The sequence below is a fragment of the Gopherus flavomarginatus genome, chromosome 4, assembly GCF_025201925.1.
Source record: "Gopherus flavomarginatus isolate rGopFla2 chromosome 4, rGopFla2.mat.asm, whole genome shotgun sequence".
Classification (NCBI taxonomy): Eukaryota; Metazoa; Chordata; order Testudines; family Testudinidae; genus Gopherus; species Gopherus flavomarginatus.
The window spans coordinates 100,750,100-100,770,395 of NC_066620.1; the positions used below are offsets into that span (position 1 = coordinate 100,750,100).

The following is a 20,296-nucleotide window of genomic DNA, read 5'->3' on the forward strand; positions in this document are numbered from 1 at the left end:
TGAACAGTTTTAAAGACACATACGAGGTGGAAGATTAAATCTAGTAGCTCAAATTAAATTGGAAAGATGTGGGTGAAGGTTCCACCCCTGAGGTCTATGAACAATGCTTTGGTGAAAAGGGAATTCTCTTGCCCATTTTGTCAATTTCATGGATGCCCACAGGGCTCTGAATAGCAGCCATGACATTGACTGTAGTTTTCTTGTGTTTTTAAATATATTGTATATTCTACAGAAATCGATACCTTAGGCTTCTACACTTATTAGGAAAACTTCCCCTTACTATTGATGATTGGGTGAGTGAATTTTTCAAGCCTTGGAGTAGTAGTTTCATTATTTTTCCTTGTTTATTCAAATCAGGTAAAATACAGACTAGGAAATACATAAGCTACTTTGACTAATATACTACAATGAAAAGTGTACATAAACATACTAGTTCTTTGAGTGCTTGCTCATGTCCATTCCATATTAGGTGTGTGTGCTTGCCACATGCACCAGTGCCAGAAGTTTTTCCCTCAGCAGTATCCATAGGGGAGCAGCTCTGGTGCCCTCTGGAGTGGTACCCACATGGGGCGGTATAGGGGGCACCACTGGCTCCCCCCACCCTCAGTTCCTTCTTGCCACCAGTGATGGTGCTGGAACATCTGCTGCTTCGGCTAGCGTTGTTTCGTTTTCTGTTCTTGTGAACTTTGAGTTAGTAATACTGCATTTTCTCACTTGTTGGCAACATCCCAGACTCTGCTGCGGTAGGGGCAGACCTCAATAGCTGATGCAGACATGCAGCACACCCCAGTCAGCAAAATCAGATCATTTTCACATTTGCACCCACTCTGCCATTGCTGACTAGTATTACAACTACTCTGCAGGCTGCAACGGAAGCTAAGGAAAAGGGCACTCATAGATCAGACAGACTTCTTTGAGACAGTATTACGACCATGTCTGGTCCGTGTCTGCTGACTTGGGCTTGTGGGGCTCAGGATACAGGACAGTTTAATTGAAGTGTAAACATTCAGGCTCAGTCTCGAGCCTGGGTTCTTGGACCCTCCTACCTTGCTAAATAATTTGTTCCACCTTGTATTTATCTGTGACACTCTGTGTAAGTTTCCTAGCCCTGAAGAAGAGCTCAGTGTAAGCTGGAAAGTTTCTCTTTCTCAATAGAAGATTACTGGTTCGATAGAAGATATTGCCTCAGCCACCTTGTCTCTCTGACCACCACCCATTGACATTTATTGGCGTCCTTTCTGGCAGTCTCAACAGAGAGGCTGGGAGTTGGATGGGTATTGAAAATGAAGTACCTTGTCACCCTGAGAAGTGATCCATCTAGGTCAAGGTTGAGGCATGCGGAGGTCTGCTGTACCTAGACTGTGAATAAACAGAGCAATTAGGCTGCTAGGACTGCCAATCTGGCACCTTTCACAAGCACTAAATTCACTTCAAATAATCACCTCAATAGTTGATTATATTGATTTTAGCTAATAACCAGCTTTAGATTAGTGCCTTGAAAGGCGGATTAAATGCATGTAAATCTCTTGAAAACCATAGCAATGATTTTCCAATGGGAGGTTGTTTCATTTGCAGCTTTACTCACTTCATTGAGAATAGTATGAAGGAAGGTAATATAATCCACACAGGTCCAACAATTCTCTGTGCAATATCAGGATTTCAGAGTGGAGAAAGCCTCAGGCCACCACATTGAAATGAGGATTGTTGTCTACTGATGGTCTTTATGAGTTGACTGGCCTGGATACCAGAAAGGGAAGGCTTATTGGAGCTAGTTCGAAGCTTAATTATTTTATTTTATTTTATTTTATTTTATTTTATTTTATTTTTTATTTACAGGAAAATAATCAAATACTTCTAAATGGCAGACAGTAAGAAGAGACAGTTAAAAAGAAAAAAATACATATACATCTCAATGAATAAAGGTTAGGACAGTAACCATTTAGCAGAGAAAGAGGGGAGAATGGACACATGGATTTAAATCCCCAAGGAGATTAAGACAAAGGTTAATAAAGGTAATAAGAACAGTAAAAGATCTGCAGTTCACAGGGGAAATGCTGTAGGGATGAAATGCAATAATAATCAGTGTGTGGGGCTAAATGCGCTCCTGTGCTACCATTAGTGGAGGGGAACAAAATGTAGCAGACCCAGGCAGGCATGCTGCAGAAGTTGGGAAGTGCTGGTTACATAGTGTGTGCCGCTCCACCCCTAACCTTTCAGAAACCTGTGTGTGAGTACGCTGCAGGGACTGGCATCCATTGGAACAAGAGGGGCAGGTTGTAGAGAGGTCACTGTCTATAGTAGGGGTGACCAGATGTCCTGATTTTATAGGGACAATCCCAATTTTTGGGTCTTTTTCTTATATAGGCTCCTATTACCCACCACTCCCTGTCCCAATTTTTCACATTTGCTGTCTGATCACCCTAATCTATAGCATCATCCCAAACCCTCAACCTAGTGCAGATTTTCACCATAAATTAATGTTGATTCTATCTGCATTAATTTATGTGGGTTCTCTCACAGATCAGGGGATTGTGGCAGCAGCAGTTGGTGAAACAATGAGAGCACAGCTCCTGAAGGTGCTACCGTGAATCTGGGCCAGGAGATAGTGTGGAAGCACAGGGCTTCTGTACAAATGGTCTGGCTTCCACAGATCCCCTGAAATCTGTAAAGGGAACAGGAGTACTTGTGGCACTGTAGAGACTAACAAATGTATTTGAGCATAAGCTTTCATGGGCTACAGCCCACTTCATCGGCGGTAGCACACGAAAGCTTATGCTCAAATACATTTGTTAGTCTCTAAGGTGCCACAAGTACTCCTGCTCTTTTTGCAGATACAGACTAACACGGCTGCTACTCTGAAGCCTGAAATCTGTGTATTCCAAGTAGCAACCCCCATTCCAGATCCATGGAGTGTGTGGGGAGGGGTGGGAGGCAAGGCAAACCAGGCTCCTAGAAAGTTCTGTCAGTGTGTCTGCACTAATTTGTTCCTCCTCTCTAAATGAGAATGAACTGAACCAGGGAGGATAGGCTGTTAGTTTGTCAATGTAAATAAGTGCATTTCCAACTCATTTTTCTGTTACATATCCTCAGTGTAAGTGAACAATTATTGTGAAGCTACCAATACGTTTACTTCTTAAAAAAAAAAATGGCAGGCACGTAGTCCAGAATCTGTTCCAACATCATTTTACCCAGGTTTCTTCTTTTGTGCTGACCTCTGCAACAGTTTCCACCAGGAAGTGATTTTGACATTGCTGTAGTTTTCTTGGGAAAGTCTGTGATATATTAATTCTTTGGTATCCTTATAGAACTGTAAATGTGGCAAGTTGGCAGGCACAATACGCTCTCTTGTTATGTGTGAGAGGGAGGTGCGGGCGGTTTGTTCTTCATCAGCACTCCTAGATTTTAGAATTTATTCCTTGGTCAGAAATAGCCCAGATATGCCAACCGTCCAGGCACACTGCAGACCCTTCTGTTTTTGTGGGATTTTGGGAAAGGTAGGAGTATAGGATGATTGGATCAGAATTTGAAGCAGGATGTCCTACTGATTCATTTATTTTTAATACTTGACTATACCTGTATTTTGTTAAGGGGTAGAGCTGATTTGGACAAGTGAGTAAGTTTGTATGTGATTTTAAGAGATGGCAGGGCTCTTGGAGCTTTGGATGGGCATCTTTTCTGATTTAGAAATGGGAAAAAAAATTAAAATATTTATAGCAAACTCTATACAGGCAATAATCACAACTGCCCTTGTCCTAATCAACCCAACAACCATCTACTGCATATATAAACAGCTGATATACTGTACTTTTACTTTTCTGTTTCCTCAACCATGTCCACCACTCGGAGAAGGTTTCGCACTCTCCAAATAACAGACTGCCAGGTCTCAGGGCCAGGACACTAACTGATCAGGTGATGAGGCTGTCTCACCATCTCTATTGGCACACTAAGGCCTGTTAAAATGTCTTCAATAGAGACAGTATAGCCCAAGCCCATACTGATTCAAATCCCGTTTTTTCCCCTTCACCACAAAAAAAAAGGGGGGAGGGGCAAAATTCACATGAATACATAGAGTATCTGAAAAATATTGCCTCTCCCAACATCAGTACATGCACATTCTTGAATTTCAGTGGCTTCTGTATTGCTGTTGCTGTTGAATCTTTTTTCATCTACCTTCATTTTCTTCCTCCTATTCCCCATCATTTATTTCTGTCCTGATTGAAGAAGACAGAGTAGGCCTAGCAAGTTACAAAGCATACACTGGTTTTAGCGTTGCTACCATTCTCCTTTTTGTTGTGAAAGAGGCATAGTTCTGGCACAGGCCTGTAAAAAAATAATTAAAAATACAAAAAATACAGTTAAGTCTTTCCCGGTTCCCCTTTGTCCAGTAAGTCTGAATGGGGTAATTCATGTACTCAGCAGAGTAGATTTGCAATAACTACTATGTAAGCATAGACCATTGCTACCTTTTATAAGTAAAGAGTCCACATTGTTGCTTTGACTTGGCAAGCCTTTGTACAGCTGCTTTAAATTAAAAAATGAATTAATGGAGATGGAAATTACCATATAATATTGCTCACTTAAAACTTTACAGTGCCAGTGCCAAACTGCTGACCAAAGGAACTTTCCTTGAGCAGTGCCATTCACATCTCTGTATGCCGACTGTTACATGTTCCCAGATGCCATCTTGTCATGCTGTAGCTGATTTGGCACTCTTCTGTACAGTTATGGATCTCTTGACACTATTTCTAGCAGCTCTGAAATCCCCCTGGAAAATGAAAATGAAAGCAGATTTATGAGAAACTCTTTATAGTTTTTAAGAAAAATTACAGAAAAAAATTATGGGGAAAAGTAAGCAGCTGGAATACTCTTTTTTGTGTCATCAGAGCAAACAATCTGTATGGTAGCCTAAGATACAAAAGATATATTTTAGTGGCCCAGGTCTATGATTTAATAGTGCACGTCGTTCAATGGAGCTGTACTGCTTTGCGCCAGCTAAGGATCTGGCCCATAAACTTTAGCGGAAACGTGTGGAAAATGTGATATGATCAGTGCTGCCAACTTTAAAAGTATAGATATAGGTTTTGATTTGCTGCCTGCTTAGCTGGACATTATCCTGTGACAACATTCTACATGGGGGGGGATTTTCTAAGGAACAAATGACAGGCACCTAGCTGTCATTAGTTTTCAATGGAAATTAGGCACCTACCTGCCATTTGGGCCTTTGAAAATCTCTCCATTATCTGCTAAATGTCTCATAGTGCTATTCAGTTAGCCAAAGTCTACACTCCACATTCAGGACTAAAGGGAGTTTTGCCTGCATGACAAGTGTAAAGTAGGTGCCATGCTGCTTAAAATAAAATAATACCGGTAATTATTGATAGCTGAATGGCTTTGTCCATTGATTGTTAAAATATACGTGTTGCTCTTGAAGATTTCTGCAACATATTTGCAAATATCTAAAAACAGAAAATTATTTGGGTTCATCTTTCATAACGTCTTATCCATAGTTATTGTAAACAAAAATAGCCAGTTACTATAGCTTTGCTTATTTTTTAGCTACCTGAAAAAGGCATTTGTTAGTGATGCATTAGGAAAAAAAAGACTTGTAAAAATATATAAACACTTCAAGTCAAACAAAGGAAAGATATTCTATGAAAAATTCTAGGCCCAAATTCTTTCTTTAGCCACATCTGCATAAATTCATGGGGCTTACACAGGCATAATTGCAGGCAGAATTTGAACCTCCAAATTTAACTTCTTAAAGTAAATTTAAAAAGCCTGTAGATGTAAGGTACATTACACAAAAAAACCACAGAAAGTGGACAGATTTTATCCTCTTCAAAATTATATGCTATTCTATTGCTAGAATAAACAGAATGTGCATTGCATTTACATGTGCTCCAGATCTTATTGGTCATCACTATATTTATTTTAGTATAGCAAAACAGAGTCTATTTCAAACCTATTTACCTCAGATTTTTTGCTTTTGAACTAGCAAATACTGCTTATTTTCACATTTTTCAGCATGTAGAATGCTTCCTCAAATACACTACAAAATTGTGTGCATCACTAGATATATTTTATATTCACTATAAAGTAGTTCTAATACATTATTAAAAGCTAACTGGCCTATATGTCTCGTCAGATTCATTACTCATTATCTCTTCCAGTTCAGTACTTCAGATACAAGCTGAAGGACATCCGTGTCTAAACATACAGTATGATAAGATGAATCCAAGTGGTTGTTTTTAAAAGCTACATATATATTTGCATGTCAAGCAATAACAATATTTTATTCAGTGTTTTTATGCTTACTGTACATTATATTACTATCAAAGTTCTGGTGAGAAGGTGGAATTGCTTTTTACAGCCACACAGCCTGCTTCTTTAGGTTCTCAGCATTACACTTGCGTTGTCCCAATCCCTGGATAAATTATTCAGGCTCTTGACATCACAAATTTCCACTAGCCGATTGGCTGGGGCTTACAAATTAAAATCTTTCCTCAGGAAAACAGTTAGGAGGAATGATGACAGTGAGACCAGCAGGGTTGTTACTCAGAACACAGCTGGCTTTGTCGGGTAGTATGAAAAAAATATGTGAAAGATGCTATAAAAACCCTGCATTAATATGATCCCACTTTAAATGGGAAATGGTGGAGGGATTTATGCAAGAGGCATGCATTTATGGTAAAGGAAATAATACGATCTTTCCTGAAAAATGATCTTTTAGCTCAAGTCTAAATAACCGAGGCTTACTATATAAGGCGCAAAAGCAGCAGCAGCAGCAACAGCAGCAATGGCTCGTTACAAAGATGCTAGTGGCAAAAAGGTTACATTGTTAAATTTGGTGACCGGATTCTTTCAATACCAGCTGGGTAAGTGGTGCAATTTGAAGCACTGACAACCCTTGCAGGTGGGGTAAGCAATGGCATACAGAGTGTAAAAATTGTAAAGTGTTTGTGTCTTGTGATCTTGGAGAAATGTGAAATCTAAGGAGAATTCAAATTATCTTAACAAATGGAAAGAACTGTCCTCCTGTCTATGGAAATTGTAAGAAGTGCATGCTAAATTCCCATGGTATTTGTAGAAATCAAACCACGTTTCTATTTTACTTGTATCTTGGATCTCTAAATGGTGTAATTCAGTCTATTTATTTTACACTTCTAAAGAATAAGTACTAAAAAGTAGGAAACTATTGAAAATAGTTATTTTACAGATCGTGAGTTATATGAGTCAACAGATTTTGCTTTGGGATTGGTCACATTAAAGAATAATTCTCTTATCTACTGATCTAAACTGATTATGCCTACCATAGGTCAGCTCCTAGTAGCTAGGAGTTTAGCCTGATTTTCACCTGATTTTCAATATGTTGTCAGAAGGACAGTCAATAAATCCTTTGGGTGTTCTGCCTAGGGAGTTTTCCAAGATTTCACAAGCAGGCCAGAATTGATTATTTTTCCCTTTTGTTTTATTTCTTTGATCTGAAAGTTGAATTCTAATTTCTCAATTCTCATCTCTGGTCTGACACACTATTGATTTAAATGGAGTTACTCCTAATAAACAGGGGTGTAAATGAAATAGCAATCAGGGATTCATTTTGCTCTAAAAGACCCTTGGCAGGCCACAGCTGGCTCAGGCTTGCTGGGCTTGGGCTGTGCAGCTAAAAATCTCTGTGCTGATGGTTGAGTTGGAGTCCGAGCTCTGGGATCCTCCGCCTTCCAGCCCAGAGCTCAGGCTCCAGTCTGAGCTTGCACATCTACACAGCGATTTTTCAGTCTCACAGCTCAAGACCCACGATCCCGAGTAAGCTGACCTAGGCCAGTCATGGGGTTTTTATCCTTGTGTAGACATAGCCTCTGTGTCTCAGTCCCAATTCCTATTCAGGTGGAAGTGTACTTTTCTCTGCAAGTAGTTCCACTAAAATTAATGAGGTTACTTACATGAGCAAATGCTCATCAATTCCAAATTTGGCCTTTATGACTTACTGCACATCAAACGTAAAATACCCTGTTTACATTGGTTACCAAAATATCCTGAATATAGTCTTGTTGCACATGTAACTAAACCTATTTATTTTGTTTTCGTCTAGGATCATTTTTGTATTTGTTATGGTCAGTTAGATTTGAAATATTGTATGGTAACAAGTTTACTATCGCACATCAATATTTCTTTTTCTAAGATATACAGATTTACAAATTATATATAACTTTATAACTGCAACTCTGTGTCAGGGCAGCTGCAGTTGTTGCACTTTAAAAATTCATTCAGTTTTGAGAGATCTCCTTCCAGTTTGGATGATGTTCTTTATACCTATGTAAAAGGAAATACCAGTGGAACCAGTAGAATCTCTAAAAGCTGAATGAACTTAACAAGAAAAAACTGGATCAGACTCACCATCCATAGCGAAGATTAACAAAATTAACAGCGCAAAAGTAATTTGCAAGTTTCAAATTATTTCCCCAGTCCAGTTCATAGCTCCTGAAGTGTACAGTAGAGGATAAATACTATAGTTATAAAAAGTTCACCACTTTTATTCATGGTGAACTCATCTCACTAGTTTATGTAATGCCATTTCAAGAATGTATTTTCCCTCTTTTACTGTCCTTCCTTGTGTATATGCTAACCATTTAAAATATCTGCCCTGCTATTTGTAAAAAAAAAACCAACCCTTTCATACTGTGACAGTCTATACTATTACTCACCACTTTGACAAGATTATGCTAAATTTTGTACAAAGTATGCCTTGTAGTGTATCATTTGAAAACTCATAATCTGTTGACCATTATTGTCCTGATAAAATATATGTATCTAAATTGTATGTAAAGTTATACATTTCTGCTTTATAACATTGCTGTAACACATTCCAGAGTTAGAAAGGCAGTGGTAGTGGGAAGGTAGGAGTGGTGGTATTATTGTGAGAGTACTTGGTAGTATTACCACAATGAAAATGGAAATAAGGGGGCATTTTATTAATAATGTTATTTAACACTTTTCATCTCTCAATCTCAAAGCACATTAGAAAGATGATTAAACATTTTTTCCTACCATTTTTACAGATCAAGAAAGCTCACATGACTTTCTCAAGGTGACACCACAAGTCAGTAGCAGAGGCAGGAATAGAATCCAGGTTTAATGGCTCTAGACCTGTGTCATCTGGTGAACCACAGTGCATCCTTATTGAAAGAAAGAAAGAAAGAAAGAAAGAACTTCAGCCAGCATTGGATTTTCTGTAGTGTAGGACAAGAGCAGTGTTCAAAACTATTCAGTGGTGATAAAAGAAATCACATTATTGGTGAAACAGGTAGTTAAAAAAAACAACAACAAACTTTATGCATTTGACCCCAGTGGTGTAAAATTCTTTCCTGTGTCAGAATTCACTCACCAGTTATGGCTCTCTGATTCTCTGCTTTTTAATACTGTAACCCCAGCATAGGTTAGAACAGTTAGTTCAGAAACTGTTTTCACCTGTGTCAGTATCAGCAACCTGCAAGGGACCAGCTGAGAATTGGCAGAGCTCATTGTAATGTCAGATATGCCCTTTAAGCCAGTGCAAGGAGCAAGAGTGCTGTAGAAACTGGACATGTTAACAGCTCCTGCTTGCTGGGGTGCATTGTCAACTGATCTGATAGTGGCAGTGTCCCAAAAAGTTAGGCTTCTAAATCCATAGTTGGTCACCTAAATAAACGTGGCCTGATTTTCAGAGATGCAGAATGCAGTGGAGGTTGTGAGTGTTTAGGACCTTGAAAAATCAGGCCCCTTTTTTCAGAGCCTAAACGTGGATTTAGGAGCCTAATTTAGACATTTCCATTTGTACTTTCTCTCAGAACACAAAGAAAGTATAATACTTAAATACTGTTGTGAAGCACTGCTAATAAACAACTGTCAGGACATTACTGGGAGAATATACAATTTTTTGGTACAGGGAATTACAGGCAAAATTAACAGATTTACAAGAAAAAGTGACATTTGTGGAGCTGTTGCATGATATGTAATGAATATTGTTCCCCCATCATGTAATTCCCCGGTGAGCTTTAGCAATGTCTAATCACATGGGTTCCATTTTTTTTTCCAGATGAGCAAGAGGCAGTGCAAAAGAGGACTTTCACAAAATGGATCAACACTCATCTGGCCAAGGTAATAAACATCTTGGAAAGATCTTTTTTTTAACTCAAAATCCTGCTCCTCTGCTGATAACTAGGCACTGGGGCAATGGAACCTCTGCAGTTCTACTGATGGGGATAGAAGTAGGTTGCAGAGTGTCATAACTGTCCTACTCAGATCTGAACCTTAGAGTTCAGAACATGAGAAGCTAGCATGAAATCTCCAAACTTAATTACCAGCTTGGATCTGATATCGCTGCCACCAGCCAGAATTCCAGTGTCTGGCTCACTCTGGTCTCCCCAAAACCTTCCCTGGGGAACCCCCAAGACTCAGATGCCCTGAGTCTCACCACAAAGGGAAATAACCCACTTCCCTTCTCCCTCTTCCCCTCCAGGTGTTCCCTCCCTGGGTTCCTGGAGAGATATACAGATTCAAGCTCCTTGAATCTAAACAAAGGGATTCCACCCTCTTTACCTCCTCCCAGATTTCCCCGCCCTGGGTACTCTAGGGGATTCCCTGTTTCAAGTCCTTGAAACACAAATACCGAGAGATCAAATCTCTCTCACCCGGAGCGTTTGCAAAGTCAGGCTTAGTAAATCTAACACAAAGAGATTTTCCCCCTCCCTTCGTTTCTTAGCCTTAACCAGTGAAAAACACTCAAACAGGTCTTAAAAAGAAAGCTTTATATAAAAAGAAAGAAAAAGGACATAAAATTGGTCTCTGTATCAAGGTGACAATATACAGGGTCAATTGCTTAAAGGAAAAAATGAATAAACAGCCTTATCCAAAAAGAATACAATTTAACACCTTCCAGCAACTACACACATGTAAATACAAAAAAACAATATAAACCTATTGTCTTACTATCCTTGTACTTACAACTTGGAAACAGAAGATTAGAAAGCCTGGAGATAGAAAGATCACTCTCAGAGCCGAGAGGGTCACTGAACCAAGACAAAGAACAAAGAACTCACACCCAAAACTTCCCTCCACCCAGATTTGAAAAAGTCTTGTTTCCTGATTGGTCCTCTGGTCAGGTGTTTGGTTCCCTTTGTTAACCCTTTATAGGTAAAAGAACATTAACCCTTAGCTATCTGTTTATGACACAGAGACCCTTCAAAATGGGGTCCACATTACTTGTATGTTATAGAGGTTTAATCTGTTTCAAGATGACAATGGTTTTGGGGGCTGTGGCATGGCCAGTAGAATCACAACTGCTCAGCTTCATTGGCCAAAACCCCTTGCCTGGAACTGTTACTACAGTCAATAAGAAGGAATGTGTGACTGCCTTGTAGAGAGCAGGACATTGTGCAAACTGAGCAGTGTTGATACTATCACTCAAGGTATAGTAGGAGAAAACTTGACCCAGCTGCTCCTTAGGTACTCAGCCTCATAGGGTATGTCTACACAACAAAGAAAAAACTGCGCTGGCCCGCGCCAGCTAACTCAGACTCAGACTCAGGCTGCAGGGCTGTTTCATTGCTGAATAGACTTCCTGGCTCGGGCTAGAGCCTGGGCTATAGGACCCTGCTCTAGGACACAGCTCTACCTGTGATTATCAATTAAATCGGTAAATTACAATATTTAAATACAGGCAGTGCTTTTTGAAGGGCATATTTTCTAAGTCATGTATCTAAAAGCCTGGAGAGATGTTTACTCTATAGAATGTACTGGTTAATACATTCTCAAAAATGTCCAGGCTGAAGGGTATATTCAATTCTGTATATTCTAGATAATGAAATGCATCCATCTGATATGGCCTACTGCGTTACTTTAATTGATCAACAAAGCTTACTTGCATTATAGAGGAAAATATAAGAAATACCCCATATGAAATGAATTGACTTGGCTTTGCAGAATTCAGCTGCAAAAGCAAGGGCATTTTTAAACCGTCCTGGTTCTGGGTGCTCAGGATTTAGAGTAGGAATGAGCTTCATCTCCCCAGCCCTCTTGAAATGCATGGAAATACCAGCGCATGGGCCCTGATTAAGGAGAGCACTTAAGCACATGCTGAGTCACATTTACTTCAGTTGGATTTCAGGGGGACTTCAGCATGAGCTTAAGTGCTGAGATGAATCAGGCCATAAAGATTTGCTGGAAGGGGGAAAAGTCACCTCTTTCTTTGGGATTCTTCTGTTTTTGAGAAAAACTTATTAATTATTATTCATTGCTAACAGTTGATCATTTCCATTAGGGATGTAAATACCATTTTAAAAAGTACCCATTTAAGCTATTAAAATTATATTCGTTAACTGTTTAATTGTTAAGAAGTTCAGCCAGCGGAAGGGGGCACAGCACCATCTGCAACTAGAGAAGGCTGTTTGCACATGAGTGGTGTGTACGTGCGAGGTCCTGGGAGCCGGGGCAGAGGTGAGGGGGTGGGACAGATGCATGGAAGAGGCGGGGGTGGTGGTGGTGTAGCAGAACTCACTAACGCTTCTCCCCTTTGGTCTTCAGTGCCCAGTGTGATCAGCCACCTGTGGGTGGCCGCTGCTGAGTGGGTAGAAGTTGGCAGGGACTTGGGGCCCCAGCAGCAGCTGAAGGAGACTGTACTAGGGCAGGAGCATCCTGGCTGTGTTTCCTCTCCCCTGGCTGGGCATATGCTGCCAAGCACATATTCCTGCAGCGGCCACCGCCGCCTCCCCCAGTACCAGCAGAGGAGAAGGAGGAGGAGGAGCTGCTGGAAGCAAGGGGAGCCGAGCAGCACCTGATTTACCAATGTGTTTGAAATGTTAACTGCAATATGTTAACAGCAAGACTAATACTTATCGGTTATCTGTTTAACCATTTAATATTTTACATCCCTAATTTTTACAGGCCCATAAGTGTGTGTCTGTCCCTTAACAGGATTAGTTTATGGAGTTTAGACTCAGAAGAACAGAAGGAATATGCTGAATATTCTATTGAGTGTTAAAGTGTTATCATTTTAGCTAGCCACAAACATGGTTTTGAATAGTGTAAAAATGTGTACGTCAACTTCTTCATACTTTGTAGTAACTGCTGATGAGATTTCTAAACCCCTGGAATGCACCCATACTCTAGATATATAGGGAAAGAAGATAAAGGCCCCTATATGTAGATTGTCTAATAGTTTCCACATAAAACATTCTTGTGACCTTTACTTGAGCTGCTCTCACACTTCTGTTGTTTCCAGTAGACCTTTGAAATTTGACAGGGGGAAGCCCTGGAGATACATCTTTCTTTTTCCCCATGAAATTCCATTCAGGTTTGGTGAAGATATAAACTTTTAAATTTTGGCCATCTGCCAGAATAATAGCCAATCTTGATGTTTCTAAAGTATTGGAGTCATGCCTCCACCATAGAAACTGCTCATGGTATCCTGGGAACAGCCAGAGCAGCTATAGTGAGGGGATGGGGAGCAGCCAGGCCCCATTCCACTAGGCCATCACAGCCCAAACACATGGCCCATGCCAGAGGTTCTCAACCAGGAGTCCGCCGAGCAGGACCAATGTTAGACTTGCTGGGGCCCAGGGCAGAAAGCCGAAGTCCCACTGCATAGACTCATAGACTCATAGACTTTAAGGTCAGAAGGTACCATTATGATCATCTAGTCTGACCTCCTGCACAATGCAGGCCACAGAATCTCACCCATCCACTTCTATAACAAACCCCTAACCTATGTCTGAGTTATTGAAGTCCTCAAATTGTGGTTTGAAGACCTCAAGCTGCAGAGAATCCTCAAGCAAGTGACTCATGCCCCATGCTGCAAAGGAAGGCGAAAAACCTCCAGGGCCTCTGCCAATGTACCCTGGAGGAAAATTCCTTCCGGACCCCAAATATGGCGATCAGTTAAACCCTGAGCATGTGGGCAAGACTCACCAGCCAGCACCCAGGAAGGAATTCTCTGTAGTAACTCAGACCCCAACCCATCTAACATCCCATCACAGACCACTGGGCATACTTACCTGCTGATAATCAAAGATCAATTGCCAAATTAATTGCCAAAATTAGACTATCCCATCATACCATCCCCTCCATAAACTTATCAAGCTTAGTCTTGAAGCCAGATATGTCTTTTGCCCCCACTACTCCCCTTGGAAGGCTGTTCCAGAACTTCACTCCTCTAAAGCCTGGGGTCCTGAGCAACTTAGCGTCATGGTTCCCCTTATGACATGGGGCCCTGGGCAACTTCCCTGCTTGCTATCCCTTAACCCCGGCCCTGGCTTTTATATGCAGAAATCAGTTATTGTGGGCTGTGGAGTTTTTATAGCATGTTTTGGAGGTCTCAGAAAGAAAAAGGTTGAGAACCCCTGGCCCATGAAATCTTAGTTCTGCATTCTTGTGTGTATGCATTAGGATACGGTTTGAATTGCATGATCACATACTGTTTTCTCCCTGCCTCATTCAGTGGAGAGGATGGACACACAAATAGGAAAAATTAAGGTTTCAAGGGCAACTGTAAATCTGACACTTTCTAACTTTCAAGTGTTTGACTTCTAAACCTACGTAACATTGTTAACATAATTTTTGTATGTAATATATTTAAAGCATTCACTAGTAGCTAAATACTACATTTACCTTAATTAAAACCAACTACCTCAATGTTGTAAGATTACAGTCTTTGGCAAAGAATATAGCTCACTATAAAGCTCATAAAGAAATTCAAAGTGAAACCTGGCCCCACTGAAATCAGTGAGAGTTTTGCTATTTGCTTCAGTGGGGCCAGGATTACATCTTTAGTGTTTTTAGCCTTTACATTTTCAGAAACTGGCCTCTTGTTATCTATGTTATATTTTGCCCTTTTTTGAGTTAATAATCTTTTTCTGAAACTTGGGAAGTTAGCCTTTAAAAGGACATTGTTTTTAGATATCAAAGTAAATAATTTTGGATTGCAAATAGTATAAAACTCATCACATTTATTGCCTAAGAATTGTTTTTTATAATGGAGGTTGTTCAATAAGCAAGATTCATTCCATATTACCCTGTTCCTCTCCTGAGAAACCTGTCTTGCTTGTTGTGACATACTGTAGTTCTCAGAGGTGTTGATTTAGCATCTGATCTATACTTGTCTTTTTATATCCCTCACATGTAAAGCACAATCCAGTGTTAACTAGGTTTCATAGAAGGCAATATTATTTGAGATTGTAGATAGGGAACTTTCCTGATAATGGACCTATAATAAGGGCTCAAATTTAAAATACATTGATATCTCTTCATAAGTAAAAATGATTTTGATATGAGATTTATCAAGAAAATAGCAACAATATCATGCTGTGAAACAAAATGTTTTTGTTTCCTTCTGAGAAATCACACATCATTTTAAGTATGCTGGCATCATGTGAATATATTTAATAACTGATTAGAAACATTTTATAGCTATTCCAGATGATTTCTAGGACAGAAATATTTTTATAGAGATTTGTATGCTCTACTACAACTGTAAATGCCAAGCTTTAAAGTGCTGGACAATTAAAATATAAAGATCTTGGTATGAGCAATGCTAACTTTTGTGATAATCTGCATTCAACAAGTAATATATGCAATAATCTATTTTTCTGTTTAAAGGGAATTTAGTACCAGTTAAAGGTGTTGTAGTTGCAGTCCTACAGTCTGATATCCTCTGTCCCAGAAAGAACAGCTCTTGCTTTAGGATGAAATGGTAGTTCAGCCTCCATACCAATTCATTTTGTGACCTCTGCTGCGACCTTTTGAGAGGAGACTCAAAAAACTTGCTTTGTTTTGCATCAAATGAAGGCTGAGGGGAGATATGTCTGCTTCCTTTAAATACATCAGAGGGGTAAACACCAAGGAAGGAGAGGAGTTATTTAAGTTAAGCGCCAGTGTTGACACAAGAACAAATGGATATAAACTGGCCATCAACAAATTTAGGCTTGAAATTAGGCATAGGTTTCTAACCATCAGAGGAGTGAAGTTCTGGAACAGCCTTCTAAGGGTAGCAGTGGGGGCAAAAAATCTAACTGGCTTCAAGACTGAGCTTAATAAGTTTATGGAGGTGGTATACTGAGACTGCCTGCAATGGCATGTTGCTCCTCTGTGACTGCTGTGGCAAATATCCCCAGCAGCTGGAGATGGGACACTAAATGGGTAGGGCTCTGAGTTACCAGTTGTCTGGCTAGTGGGTTTTTTCCGATATGCTCCGGGTCTAAATGATCACCATATTTGGGGTCAGGAAGGAATTTTCCCCCAGGTCAGACTGCCAGAGTCCCTGAGGTTTTGCACCTTCCTCTGCAACATGTGGCATAGATCACTTTCAGGTTTAAACTTGTTTAAATGGTGGATTCTCTGTAACTTGATTTGAGGACTTCAGTAACTTGGCCAGAGGTTATGGGTCTATTACAGGAGTGGCTGGGTGAAGTTCTGTAGCCTGCAGTGTGCAAGAGGTCAGTCTAGATGATCATGATGGTTCCTTCTGGCCTTAAAGTCTTTAAGTCCATGAGACCTGCAACAAGATGCCTAGTATGATATGAGCACTAAGAACTGGACTGATATTTTCAGCTTATTCCACATTGCTCACCAAACAGCCATTACATGGTAATGACTTTCTGACACTATCAGCATGGCTCAGAATCAAACTTGGGATCCAAAGATGGAAGGTTTCATATTCCATTAACAGTCCGCTAGGCAGGTACTTCTGAAAACAAGTGTGTCCAGAAGCCTGGTTGGATAGTCATGATCCTGGTAAGGTCCATACTTCTGTAACAATAGGTCTTCAGCTTGCCTGTAAACTGGAGGGCAGCATCCCTTCCACTACAAAAATACCCTAGTTTCATTCTGCCTCCTCAGCTGCAGGCAGAGTTTATGCCTAGGTCCAGTGGCTCCTCCCTTTAGGCTTAGATGTGGATGGGGCCAAACCCTCCCATCCCTGGAGCCTCAGTAGGTGCAGGCAGCGTTCACTGAAACATCCCTGTACGGTGAACAAAGAAACATGTCCCTGTTTCTCAGCAAAATAAACTGGCTAAATTGTTAGCTGTGCTTCAGGGATGCATTAGGCTTATAGGACTTCCACTTTATTCTCCCCTCTGTTTTATTTCTCTGCTGAGGTACTGCAGCAGCTGAAACCTCTGGATTCGCATGGAGTGGTGGACAAGGCCAAGGAGAACAGGAGAGAGAGAGAAGTTTTCAAACCCCCAAATTATATGATGGCAATAAAAAAGAGACAGACAACACCCCAAATTTCATATTTCATTGGTAGGGAGAGGGGAGAAGAAGGTGAAAACAGAGAAGGGGACAGAGAGAAGGATTTTAGACATCTCCTCCCTCCCAAAAACCTTAAAGAAGACTGAAAATGATGCAAAATTCATGTATAGGAAAAACACCAAAACGCATTGGCAGAAGGGGGTATGGCCAGGCCAAGTATGTGATGCACTGCTTCTGCGCCACTTGTGAGCATCCTTGGGAGCATCCACCATAATTTAAAAACATGGAAGTGGTATCACATCCTGATCACTCTTGGAGTACATGCTGCATGGGGCCAGCCAGGCTGGTTCAGGAGTGCATAGTTTACCATTGCTATTTTCAGTGGCTGGTCCTGTAGTGTTACAGTAAGTTTAATTGGTTTGCCTCTTGTTGCTCTCAATAAATGCCTACTTAGCATTTTCATGATGCTTTAGATTGATACTGTCTGCCTTTTTTTTGGATGTGTCCTACGAAGTTTCACCATAACTGATTTGTGCCTTGTATCCTGGGTTATAACCAACTGATAGCTCTGCTGATCCAGAAATGTTGCTTAGGAATAGTTCCTTTTGAATAAAAACAGCGAGGAGTCTGGTGGCACCTTAAGGACTAACAGATTTATTTGGGCATAAACTTCCGTGAGTAAAAAACCCACTTCTTCAGATGCATGGAGGCTGAAGAAGTGGGTTTATTACCCACAAAAGCTTATGCCCAAATAAACCTGTTAGTCTTTAAAGTGCCACCAGACTTCTCATTGTTTTTCTGGATACAGATTAACATGGCTATGCCTCTGATACTTGGTTCCCTTTTAATTTCTCCCTGGAGAGGAGTGTTAAACCATGATGACCTCAAAGAAGATACTTGTGGCCAGATCCTACCCTTGGATATGCACATGAGGCTTCCACTGAAGTAAAAACTGGATTTAACTTCAACAGCAGCCCTGTGTGTGTGCATCTGAGAGCTGAATTTGTCTCTGTAGCATTGTTTGTCTTTACATCATTTTGGTCAAGTATATACAGTAGTGTGTGCTTCCAGAAGCCAGTATTTATATCACCGCCTGCTACCTGGGTATAAACAGGAATATTCACCATGACTATTTGTGAAACAGCACTAGAAAGTTGGGTATCAGGATTCTGGGGTTCATTTCCTGACTCTGAGAACAGAGTATAGTTTCATGCTTGCAGACAGTATCACTAAGTGTAATATAGGCCTTACTTGAGTCTTCTGCTGAATTTGAACTCTGGGATATCTGAGCATAGGCCTTGAACTACAGGATCATTCTATTAGTATGTAGGCAGTACTAGACTCATAAACCTCTACATATGATCTAGCCATCAGGGAGGGGCAAATAGTCACTAAGAGTAGGGTTGACCTATTTCTTCTGAAAGTTTAAGTGTAGGAAAGTGGATGAGACATAGGTTCCCAGCTCTACCTGCAGAGACTCTGTGCAACCTCTCAGTTTCCTTATCTGTAAAATGGGTAAATGATAGTTGCCTTTCCTTGGTCTGGGTTATGAAGCCTTTGTCAATAAAGGGTGTGAAGTGGATGAAAATATTAAAAGCTTCAGTAGAAAAGCAAGGATTAGATCCTTCAGCTCTTAGCCTGTAGTTTAGTGAACCTTTTCCTACAATACTACTGTAGCTGGGCACATCTGCATCCCCCTTCCTGCCTCTCTAATTTACTGAATCCTTTCTGCTCCCCTAACCCAGCAAGCCACCTTCTGCCATACCCGTTGAGCATCAAATCTGTTCTGTCCTTCTGTCAGGTATACCATTCGCAGACTGGTCCAAGGATTTTTCTTTAAATGTTGGCAACTGTTATTTTGGACACAAGCTCCCACTGAAATGTATTCTACTCTGTTTGTCTAATCTAATCTTATTTTAGTGTGGTTTAGTCTAATCTTGTTTTATCAAGTGTGTCTAATCTATAACATGTCTATCATCTTGGTAAGTGATGGTTGAATATGAGTGGTATCTGAGTCCTTAATAAATCTCTGAAATGTCAGGTTTTTTGTTTGCTTTGTGTAATGTAATAGTTGATCAGTGTAAGTTTAGGTTTATTTTTTAGTTATGAAATCATAAGTAAATGAATGTATCTTTAAACTTATAGAATTTAGGTTTATACAAAGTTATAAATAAAAGTAAAAAAGGGAATGGATATCTCCATGCATTGTGAATGAGATATGGAATCGCTTTACCTCTAGTTTACTTATTTGATTCTAGCTCAGGATGAACATCACTAAAACACTCAGAATAGATAAAAAATAGATTAAAAAATATGCTGAAAATACTTTCAGTATACAATGCATATTTAAAATCTCCAGTCAGTCAAAAAGTACTAACTAAAAACCTCGAGATAATTTCAAATTTAAGGCTACAATCCTGTGCAGACTTACTCAACTGCTTAACTTTGTGCATGAGAAAACCCATGAAAACAGTGGAACTACTCATATTCATAAAGTTAGACATATGCATGATTGCACAGGATTGGGGCTTGAATCTTAAAATCAGATTGTTTGAATGTAGGTTATTTATCTCTCTTGAGGGCAGGTGTAAAAATAAATCTGAAATAATTTGAGAAAGCTGCCTGTTCCTGGTTTGGATGAATTTATCTAAGGGTCGAGTTTAAAATGGAGAACAGCACTGCAAAGTTAAATTGAAATATTTGCAAGACTGATTTAGTACAGCAGTTCTGGACAGCAGTTACTCAAGAGTTTTCCATTTCAGTGTCTGTCCTGAATTTTTAGATAGGCCTTGAGTGGTTAAAGAAGAGGAAATAATGATGTTCACTGTCAGAATAAACAAAAGACCTATCTTTTTCTGCTAGTGTTGTCATTGGCAGAAGGTGATTGAAAATAGGAATTTGAAAGCTTTAGAAAAGGCAATAAACTAGACACAGGCTTAACCAGTCAGGAAATGTCAGCTTTCCTTTGAGTGTTTGTCTTTATGCACATTCCAGTGTGCATGTGTCTCATGAGCCAGAAGTCAGAGTCTTTTTGGCCAGCAGTACGCTTGAGGCACTCATGCACTCTTTCAGTCTT

General features: G+C 40.1%; 1 protein-coding gene across 14 annotated transcripts in view; it reads left to right on the plus strand.

The window, feature by feature from the left end:
* The window catches only part of SYNE1 (spectrin repeat containing nuclear envelope protein 1), a 492,410-nt gene that overhangs the window by 76,763 nt on the left and 395,351 nt on the right, over positions 1 to 20,296 (plus strand). For 10 of the 14 annotated variants that reach the window (XM_050949355.1, XM_050949362.1, XM_050949356.1 and 7 more), the window contains exons 1-2: positions 6,710 to 6,875; positions 10,073 to 10,134. In XM_050949355.1, the coding sequence (XP_050805312.1) occupies positions 6,797 to 6,875; positions 10,073 to 10,134 (141 nt within the window). In that variant the 5' untranslated portion in view covers positions 6,710 to 6,796. Of the gene's footprint in view, positions 1 to 6,708; positions 6,876 to 10,072; positions 10,135 to 20,296 lie in introns of those variants that run through there. The other 4 variants (XM_050949357.1, XM_050949360.1, XM_050949369.1 and 1 more) reach the window with 2 other exon arrangements.